General features: G+C 39.1%; 1 protein-coding gene across 2 annotated transcripts in view; it reads left to right on the forward strand.

The window, feature by feature from the left end:
* SYT1 (synaptotagmin 1) overlaps positions 1–6,624 on the forward strand; it is a 123,014-nt gene extending 116,390 nt beyond the window's left edge. For both annotated transcript variants that reach the window (XM_085045565.1, XM_085045573.1), the window contains exon 8: positions 3,507–6,624. In XM_085045565.1, coding sequence (XP_084901691.1) covers positions 3,507–3,713 — 207 coding nt within the window. In that variant the 3' untranslated portion in view covers positions 3,714–6,624. The remainder of the gene's footprint in view (positions 1–3,506) is intronic.
* Positions 6,625–11,329: the final 4,705 nt, after the last annotated feature.

Genomic DNA, 11,329 nt, shown 5'->3' on the forward strand with positions numbered 1-11,329 from the left:
CTTAGCACCTCAGGAGAGCTCCAGTAGTTGTCCAGATGCTACTCCCAGAGTTCAGTACTTAAAATCAAGGGTCTCAGAAATCAGTGCAGTGAGATGGAAGTTGGCTGTATTAGCAGTGGGAAATACCAGGACAAAGCATTGTGTAACTTTTTCAGGCACTCAGTTCTCTGTCTTTGAGCTACTGGGAGGCAAATTATCTCTCATGAGAATTAATTTCTTTTGATGTTAACTAGTCCTCTCTTTCACAAGAGAAGCTATTTTTAACTATCTCAGGAGGCATGTGAGAAAGGAGCTGCATGCTGGATTCCCACCTGGCCATGGAGCCCCAGGACTGTGGAGATGTTAAGCAATACAACAGCTTTTCTGGGTGGAGCTGAGTGGGGAAAGTGTCCTTTCAGGGGCCTCCCAGTTTGAATGACTGTAATTTAAAATGTCTCATTCTTTTTTGGATTGTGAGAGAGGTCATGATAAGAGTTAGGTGCTGTGCTTTTAAACTTGTTTAAAATTTTTAATGGGTTTAAATTGCTTGGACAAAACTGGGAGCCCCCTCTTGGTTAGGTGAGAGCATGGTATGGGTTTTCACATTCTGTATCTTGGATTTTGATAGCAACTGGACTGGAGATAAGCCCAGGAGCCAAGGCCTATCTTTCAAGTAAAACTGTGCTTGCATTTTATTGACTTGGTACTAACAAACATAATAAAACTAGACAAGGTAAAGCATGGCAACAGTGACGTGGATGCATGACTAGTCCATTGAGAATTTCTTCGTGTCCTACTGCATGTACAGGTGTCTGTGGACTCTAGGAATCAAAAAGTGGGAAATACAGTGGGGGTTAATTTCCCTTGATTTTAATGAAAGCTGGTCTGTATGCTTGTGAAAGATCTCATAACAAGGATCAAAGACCCAGAGGCAAAAAAATCAAGGGGCTGTTTAGGCAAGGAAGGTCTTGATTTCCAAATAGGGACAGGATTGAGGATCTGGAATGGCTACCTCCAAATTACCCTACCAAAGCTTTGGCATGGTTAGGAGCATTCTCGGTGCTTGACCATTTTGCCTTCTAATACTAAGTCATTTTTAGAGGTGGATATGGCTTATTTTAAAAGTATTGCAGTTTAAATTTTATCATTTTTGCATTTTTTTATTTTTGATAAATTTATTAGAATTACTTTTTCGCTATCTATGTGACTATGTAGCCCGAATTTTAAATCTGCAATTATGGACTTTGGTCATATGCCAATGTATTTTGAGTTAGTTATAAAAGACTATATTTAGAAGTTGTTTCATCGTGGATACTGAAGAGATTTCATCATTAGAAAAACACATTTTATATGCTATTTAGACTTAATATGGAAAGAATCACAGTGACTTTTGCGCAATTCATATAAAAGTCATTAAGCAAGCTTTCACAGTCAAAAAATAATGGTTATACACGTTTCTTGATTGTTGGAGAATGAAGAGAGGTCATGGAAGGAAAGCAGGTCAATAGAAGTACATCTGTATATTTTTAAAGCAGCCTAACATTGACGTTTTCAACAATTTTACCGTGACTATGGGTTCTGGCTCTAAAGGGAAAGAAAGTGATGTCTTCAAGGGTAATGGGAGAACATCACTGGGAAATCAAATCCTGTTGCTGCTGGCAGATCAGGCACGTGTTCTGCCACATGCAAAACAGTCTCCAGGCCCTTTTAGTCCAAAGGGCTTAATCACACCATGGAAACTGCTAATCCAAGTGTTTATTAGGAGAGGCAGTGCTTTCTACCAGCACCTCTTGGGTCTTGCTGTGCAGCTGCTCCTTTAATATGAGGTACAAAGGCAAAGAGATGCTCACATTTCTCTGTAGGTTTAGTCCAGAGATCACGAGGGGAGAATCATCTCTAAGTTAATCATCTGAGCTAGCTGTTCTTACATCTTTATAGAGCGAGGAAAAGGGTCTTTCATTTACAGTGCTTATTTTTGTCTTATGATTAGCATTAAAAAAAACCAAGAAATCCAGTAATAACTAGCCCCCAAGCTTCTAGGTACAGCAGGCAAGCATTTTTGTGTAGCACCAAAAAATAGTCTCATGCTTAATTTTTATATCTGTGATTGTAGCATGCATCTAAAACATAAGTGTTCATTTGGGGAGGTACCATTAAAAGTGAGTGTATTGCAAACAGCAACACTGAAATGTAATTCTGGCATCCAGAAATCCTTGCTTCAGGATATTGCCTTTTATCATGAGTGCTCTGGGGAGAGAAAATCTTGAGTTTGATGTATACTTTTGTCATCCGCAACTATATAAATACTTTAGTGCCTGTTGGAATCATCTCTTTCTCTGGCTCAGTGAATTGTACAATCCTGTAAGGAAATGGACTTTATAAAATAAACCTCATGACCCTGGTCTTGCTACTTTTAAAAGATAATCCTATTACAAGCCCTGAAATTAATCATTCCAGTAAGAGGTCCAGATTGTAGATATATTTAAAGCTTTAGGTTTAAAAAGCTGATGCTAGAGAATAGATGACTTTTTTGGAAATGTGTTTCAGAGCATTTCTTCCTTGTATTCAGGAAGCTCATACTGGAATCAGGAAAAGAACTGTATGTTCATCTTTAAAAGTGAAGCTCTATAAGAAGTGTTTACAATTTAGTAAAATCATCTGTGAAATCTCTGAAAGTCTTAGGTGCTGTTGGGGAAGAACACCACTCCACTGAAGGAATAGCTGTTTGTGCTCTTTTGACCAACATTAAAGACGTGAAGGAGAGGAATTGTGTGTATGTGCACACAATTACAAACATAGATGCCTGGCTCAGACACCCCCCAGTGTGCCTCAGCCTAAATGGATGGAAAATTGTCTATGAGCTGTGACAGATGGGCTCACACAGGATCTGTGGGACTTGTTTAACCCTGTTTGCCAGAGGTCACCATTCCTACAGAAGTGGCACTCCAACAGCAGCTCAGTCATAGGCAGTGCTGCTGTGTCAGAGCCTGAGACAGTGGGGGTTTATACATCCATTCCAACTCCCTTAAGCAGGCAGCCTGTTTTCTAGACTTCTCTACAAATACACAGAATATACACAGTAAACACACATGCACAGGGATGAGAATACGTGTGCATGTATAGATGTGTATGTATATAGTAACCATAAGGGCTGTCTTCTGAATTTATCTGAAAATACATGAATAGCATGCTGGATGGATGGGTAAGAGCCATTTAGAAGCAAAAAAGCAAATAACTGAATAGAGTACAGCATTGCAAACATATAGCTGTTTCTGAGCTTCAGCTGTTAACTTACTTACTTAAACAATAAGAGAGAGCAAGTTTCAAGCTAACGGGGAGGATGTAAACTTAATTTTATTTGGAAGGCTCACAAGAAGCGAGGAAAAAAGTTTGAATTTGCTTCTCAGAGGGATCTACTCCAGGTGTCCCCCCTTCATAGCTTCTCCATGGCTGGCTGTCCCCACAGTCATCCCTGCCAACCTTCCCCTTACTGCCATGCTCACTGCTCTTTCTCTGTCTCATTACAGAAAGTGCAAATTGTTGTGACTGTTTTGGACTATGACAAGATTGGCAAGAACGATGCCATCGGCAAGGTCTTTGTGGGCTACAACAGCACCGGCGCGGAGCTGCGGCACTGGTCAGACATGCTGGCCAACCCCCGGCGGCCCATTGCACAGTGGCACACCTTACAGCCCGAGGAGGAGGTAGATGCTGCGCTGGCAGTCAAGAAGTAAATTAAATTAAATTAAATTATGAGGAAGAAAAAGAAGAAGACGAAGAAGAAGCCTTTCTGCATTTGCCCACATAGTGCTCTTTAGCCAGTATCTGTAAATACCTCAGTAATATGGGTCCTTTCATTTCCAGCCATGTGTTCCTGACACAGATCAGTTGTACTTTTAAATTCCCATTTTAATTTGCACAAATTTAAATGTAGAGAGCCTTTCAAAGGCGCTTCATTTCACCACTGCCCGCCCCAGATCTACTCTTCTTTTAAGCAATATGATGTGTAGATAGAGCATGACAGAAATTATTTATTGTATCACACAGTTGTATATATACACCAGTATGCTGAGAATTTATTTCTAGTTTGTGTATTTGTATGTTGTAAGCGTTTCCTAATCTGTGTATATCTAGATGTTTTTAATAAGATGTTCTATTTTAAATTATGTAAATTGACTGAGATATAGGAGAGCTGATACTATATTATAGGGTAACTATTGTATCGTCTGCATTCCAGAAAAAAAAATTATCCAACTTGTAAGGCACTAGTAGTGTTACACTGACATCTTAAAGGACAACTTAAATCTGAGCTTTCAACTGGACCATCCTAATAACACACTTCACGTCCACAGTGAATCTTGGAGGGGCAAATCCAATCGGGTAGACTTCTTTCACAGGCAACTTAGCATGATCTGAGCAGTTCCATGGCTGACCTCATGGAGATGTAGCCAGAAGCCAGGATATAATCTTTTTGTATATATTCCAAAGCAAACACATAACAGACTGAAATGGCTTTAGATTGAAAGTTGAGGAAGCAGTTCCATAGGAGGCAACAATTTCATCTAACATACAAAGACCACTGCAGAAGTTGTGCAGGGAGGGGGAGGAGGGAGATGCAGCAGTAGTAAAATGCTGCCGTGAAAACAAGAGTAGCTCTCCATTATCACCTTTATACAAAATTTGCATACTGTGAATTCCATCCACGATTTCACATTATAATGAGTTTGCACATTAGACTTTGTAACAAAATATTTTATGATACTAACTCAGATTAGAAGGAATGCAGAATATTTTTTAGACACAGCCGTGTGAGTTTATTATACAAAATAGTTTCATGGTAAACAGACAGTATTGTAATCCCATCAGAAGATGACAAAATTTAGCCATAGTTCTAAATGCACTTCAAAGTAAGCCAAAAGAGAACAGCTAGTGACCTTTTATATACTATTTATACTTAAGTTTTAATTTGTCCTTTAAAAAAAAAGTGAAAACAAAGAACAAGTTCTAGAAAACTGAAGCAACCTCTTCTGTATACTAGATGCTCGTTTCAGGAGGAGTTTTTAAATGTTTTAAATGTTATTATGTAGTAAATGGCACTATTATGAAGCTATTAGTCATTCCATAAGAGTCTTGAAAGACTGCTCTGTGTATCACTGTGACTGCCGTGTGTGCTTAGAAATGTAGTTTTCTCAGTGGATAGCAATCAATTTATTCCGTAGTGATATTGTAATAATACTGCCATTCCCTTCTACTGCACTGCCGAAGGAACGCATAGCACAAGCAGTTCCAGTTATTACGGACCAATGTAGAACTGGAGAGCTATGCAGGGGACAAGGATGCTCTAGTGAATGGGTTGACCACGCAGCATTTTGTCAAGCCCTGTGCAATACTCTACATTTCCAGCTGCTCTCGCCCCTGCTGCTTTCCTGTAGAGTCATCTAACAGCTCCCCAGCATGGCACCTCCGCTGTACCATCTCATCAAGTCATTCAGGGCATCACTTCTAGCTCATGTACCGTCCTTGGAGGCCCCTCGCTTATCTTTCCAAGCTGTGAATATATTTATAATGCTTTGAAGAGTTCATTATTTTCAGCAATGCAAACTGCCCTAGAAATGTGGAAATGCTATTGCTTTTGGAGGGAGGCATGAGAATTAACCATTAATGTTCTTATCAATCTTCTGTATCTAAGTGAAACTACTGAAACAACAAAGATGAATGTAATCGGAGAGCTGTGCACTGAAAACTAAATTCCACAGCCTCCCTCGGAGCTCTGCTTCTGGGAGAGGTGTGACAGTCTCAGAGGTCAGTGCAGTGATGGCCAAGCACTCCTATTTTTCAGTACTTTGAGGGTAAAAGCAGCAGCAAAGTACTGGGAGGAGAATAAAAGCCTGTTATGTCTCCCCACCTCCAAAAGTGAGAATGGCAAATCCATTTTCTTTCTTTTTTACATGAAACATAGAAAAAACACAAACGAGACATTTTCTGATACAAACAGGCACATACATGCAAAGCATCAAGCTGGAATATTTTAAAATCTTATCCTTAAGGACCAAACCCCACCAAAGAGAAGTAGACAGTCAGCTTTCCAGCCTAAGAGCTTCATGGTCTCCAGCTTTCAGTTATTCATTCAGGATAGCTGCAGGTTCGAAGTGCCAGGACTGACTCATTGTGTTAAGGTATTCTTAATGCTTTCTCTTCCTACACTGCCAGACTGAACGTCACCCTGGAACTGGTTTGTAAGGTACAATGATTCTCAGAGACTGAACCTGCCATGTGACCAAGATGACATTTTTCATCCTCAAAGAAGCCACATGTACCTTTCTGACAAAGCTGTGTGAAGTATTAGAATCTGATGCTGTAGAAAGATCCTAGTTGCCTTTGTGTATATTTACTGCCTGCTTGAGTGTTTCTCTGTGTGGGTTTTCTCTGTATCTTGTAGAAATGTTTGGGGTGTTTTATCCTGCCATATCGCTCGTGGCCCGCGAGCTGACAACTTTAGCCGTATTTTACCTTCATTTTTGATGAGGTGGTTTATATTTTGTTTCACTTTGTGTAGTGACTTCCCACAGTAGAGTTTTCCAATTGTCATTAAAATAACATACATATTACACAGATATTCAATAAAAATGTTTTATTTCCTGTTGATGTTCTGGCATTTCTCTTTTGATCTAAAATTTTGAAAAGACATTTCACTCCAGGACTTTCACACAATCACCTACTTTGAAGTGTCACAAGTGAAATAGCACAGCACGGTTCGAGGGGCTGTGAAAAGCTGCTTTCATCAGTAAGACAGTCACAGCCAGCAGCGCTCCAGTAGATGAATTCTCCACCTCTATTGCAGATGAAGCACTATTACCTTGTTTACCCAGGAGCCTGATTATTTGCCTCAAAAACCATCATCCTCTCAAAACATGACCACGACAAAAACTCCCAAGTAGTTGCCTACACATCAGTATTCTTCCTGACAGTTGTGCTAGAGCTGTGGTTGAAGTTTTCATGTGGAGAGAGATGGTATACTTTAACCTACATCCTAGTGCTACTTCTAAGCTGACCACAAAATTAAACCTCTTGTAAACTAAAGATCATTAAATAAGTGCTTCAACTATGGGGGGAGGGGCAGCAAGGATTGCAAGGTTTTGCAGGTTCTATATGCACCAGCCATTTTTGCAGATGATAAGAATACCAAGAAGACATCTTTGTCAATCAAAACCTGTTCTTTCAACAGGGTAATCAGTTAAAGTCAGTCATTACAACTAATGTAAGGAAAAACGCTTTATATAATAGCTGTTATAATAAGTGGGGAAAACAGCAAAAATTACCAATTTTATTCAGCTCATTTAACCCCTAATCAACTGTCAAGAAAAACATTCTTCCCAACTGTCACACTGTTACCAAAGCAAAATGTCTGTCTCTCGATCACTTTTCACATCATGAGTCAATGAAAGTTAATTGCCTGTTAGTTATGCAAAGCAAGAATTAAAACAGTTTATTGTTAATTACTCTAACAGCCCTTTTTTATTTATTTATGCTTTAACATTTCCACTCCAGGTTGCCAGTTCAGTTTTACACATAATGACCTGCTTTTCAGAACATGAACCTACCAAATGCACATCCAGCCCTAATTTTCCATTCAAGCACTGCTGTTAATCCAGGCATTAAAGAAAGTATAAAAAAGGGGTTTCTGTGACATACCACCAAAATTTTTAAGCAGCCAAGCAGCCTTCATAACCTTTACCTTATATGCATTAAGTATCTTCAATACAGAGAATACTTTTAGTGTTGCATCAAAAAGTAGTTCCAAAAGCACATGACAAACTAGTACAGAGGACACTAACTCTGTGTAGTACTTTGTGACCAACACCTGCAGCAACACTTTCCAACACAAGAGCCATACAAAGAGATCTATGTCAAGACTATGGTGTACTTAACATAAAAAAGGAAGTTCTACAAACTAGGGGATGATGTAGATGTCCTACGTGGAGCTTCTAAAGAGGCTAAATAAATAGGGGAAGTGAAGATAGCTTTGCCATGCTTCTGGGGTGAAGGTGGAGGGTACAGCTAGAACAGCCTTTTTCTTCTGAGCATGCACTGTGTGATAACATGCTGAGATTTTGAACAGCCATTTAGCCAGAAAAAATACACCTACCTTACCAATGAAGAGTTTCATCTTCTGACAGAACCGATCTCATCACTTTGACAGCTCACATTTAATTTCAGATCTTTGTACACTGTCTTATTACTTACAAAAAAGCACACAGTAGGCAATGATGCACTAATATTATAGCACCAAATAGAGCTGACACCAGTTTTCCTCATAAACAAAAGACCAATGCACAAAAGCAGCAAAATAGTCTCTGCTGCCCTAATCAATATTATCCCTATAAAGTCCTGTGTTTGTTTGCATTCCTCAAGCCCAGGGACAGTTCTTTTATCCACTGTATTCACAAACACATACCTTAGCCTAGAAGGTTTCATGACTCTTTCCTAAGAAGCAGCAGTGACCACTGCCTCCAAGAATTTGTTCCAAAACCATGACATGGATCTGTCATTGAAGAATTCCAGATTGAGCTCAGGCTATATTTGCCTTCTCCCTTGGACCATTCATCACAGGGAGGAGGATTCCTGGCTGTAAATGCTGATTGAAAGCCTGACAGGTTGGAACCCAGAATGCAATGCTGAAGTCAATTATTTCACACTTAGTCAGAAACGTTCTCATCCACTTGTTCTGGTGAAAGACAGACTGAGACTCAGTAACTTGCATTCTGCTCAAAATGGCTTTTTTCTTCATGAAACTGCTCAAGATGTTTTCTTTCTTCATGGCATCCTTTTTTTTTTCCTGTAACATTCAGACTCAAAGCAGCTCTTATGTATTTTCTTCTTTCAAATGCAAGGTTGCTTCTATCATTTAACTCAGTTCTAAGAATTCTAAAAGAACTCTCCAAAACAAATAAAAAGTGGCTAAATGGTTAATTGGCTTTAAATCCCTGCTTCATCAGACTTCGTAGTTTCACTTACTCCTCTCCAGCCATACACCATGATCTGACACTTATTAATAGATAAAAGCTCTGATGGAAGGCTATCAAGGAAATTAAGTAATCAGAGTGACTCACAGAGTCCTTTTCATGGATTAAATGAAGATTAAATGAATTTCAACACAGTGTATCATTAAGGGTGAGGTGCTAAAGAGGTTCATTGTTGCAGATGAACATCTATTAGTGATCTAGAAAACAGATGAATGAGTTGACAAAATTTACCTGTGGCTTAAAATTATTTCAGCTGGAACAAATCTAAATTATGAGGCCATCTCTAATTTCATATATTGAGAATCAAGTACCCAGACAGGCACTTCAACTCAAATGTTACTGATCACCCGAATATTTTGGAGAGATTTTTGAATGGTAGTACAAAAATATCTCTAAAGATGATGTCAAATGAGAAGAGAGGTAGTCAAGCCACTAAGACAAATGAAGACAGAAGCTGGTTTTTTATAGAAGAATTACTTCCATAAAAATAGACTTGTCTTTGTAGTAGTCTCTAAGAAGGTAATGAAAGCTTTTGATGAATTGGGATTACACAAAGAATGGTCAAATTACAATCCTCATATACATATTTAGCCTTCATATATGTTATTTGGGATATGTTTATTTGTAGACACACTTCATACATGGACAGGGCATGCTCTGTGTCCCAGTGCAGCACTTGGACACATGCCAAGATGCTTCCTGACTTCAGTGTGGGACTGCTGCCACTGAGACATCACAGTCTCCATGCAAATGTCTCAAAGTACTTTTCAAAGATCAGACTAAACCTTGGAAAATACTGGAAAGTACTATCCCATTAAGAGCTGTCATATGGTCTGGTGTAGTGTAAAAAGTTTTCCATGACAGCTGAATCAGGTAAGTCTCTGTAGTTGAAACACAGGGTATGAAAAGGATTTGAAGGAGTCCTTGGCACAAAGAAATTCTGAAAAGTAAATCTAAAAAGATCCAATCTTGAGGGAAACAAAGACATTTATGGATACAATATAAATGAACAGTTAAAAAAAAAAAAAAAAAAAGGGAGGGCTAATGAGTAAATATATATCCTAGCTATCCAGAGTTCTACTATACTACAGAAAAAGTACATAGCTACAGATTTGTACCAGAGCAAAGATGAGTCTTGCCTAAGTCACATACTGCCTTGTGTTTGAGCCAAGTCTCCAGAATTAAAACCTGAGAAGATTCAGGTTATTGTTGTTGCTTTGCTCCATGCTTCTGAGAAAAACATTTTTCCTAACAGAAAGAATTACTTCTCCCACTCCAGCCCAGTCATGAGGAGAATTGGTTAATGCTCTCACTCCTTGGATTTAACACAAACAAATAGCTGCCTGAAAGGTTTGAGCACCGTGACCATAATTAAATCTGCAATAATTAGTAATGCAATGACAGAAAGCAAGAAAAACAGGCACGCTTCTCCAATTGACATTTTTTGAAGTACAGATAACATAGAGGAATAAACTGGCAAAAATACAGGAAGAAAAAGAAATCACTTGCAGATCAGGGGACCAGCTCTCTCTCTCTTGCCATATAGCCCCAATCCACAAGGTCTAACATGTTTTTGTATTTCCCTATGTCACTGTTCTGTCAACAGAGCCACAAGATCTCTTCTAACTGGACTTTTGGTCCCTTGTTCACTACTATGTTGTACTTACTGAGTACAAGCTGTTCCCTTGATTGTTCTCATGCTTCCCTTGCTCCACTTCTGCTTAGCCAACTTTCTAAAGTTTATTCAACTATTCTGCAACAATTGGTGCCTAAATCTCCTAGGAACATGGGTTCAAGAAAAAGCACTGAGTTGCTTTTCAAAGCCTTTGCAATCAGTTAATACGTGTTTCAGAATAGAAACTACAAAGATGCTACAGTGTTTCATTCACTTCCCACAGCATAAAACCTATGTTCTGTACCTATGCCATGTACAGTATACTTTTTTCTTGATCATATTTTATAACTTATTATCAATGGTGAGTCACACCAGCACTCCAGAGATGTGTAGTAGAACTTTTAATGGAGAAGAAATTTTGTGCACTCAGTGACTAATGAAGGCTTTTTTCTTTTTCCCCCTGCACCAGAAATTATAAATCAATTCTAACCATGACTTTCATCATCAGTTTCCACCACTTTCATCATCTCAAGTGCCTTCATGAAACCTCCTGTAACCTTTTCCCTAAGACAGAGAGAACTCTCTCCCTGCCTGGCACCATGACACAAACCCAGTGCATTGTAACTCAGGCAGCTGTACAATCAGTGAGGGCTGCACCTGAGCCTCACCAGCCTCCTCCCAGCCTTTTTTGAAGCTGGCAGCACTAATACTT

The sequence above is a fragment of the Lichenostomus cassidix genome, chromosome 1Aa, assembly GCF_008360975.1.
Source record: "Lichenostomus cassidix isolate B80296 chromosome 1Aa, HeHo_3.0, whole genome shotgun sequence".
Lineage (NCBI taxonomy): Eukaryota > Metazoa > Chordata > Aves > Passeriformes > Meliphagidae > Lichenostomus > Lichenostomus cassidix.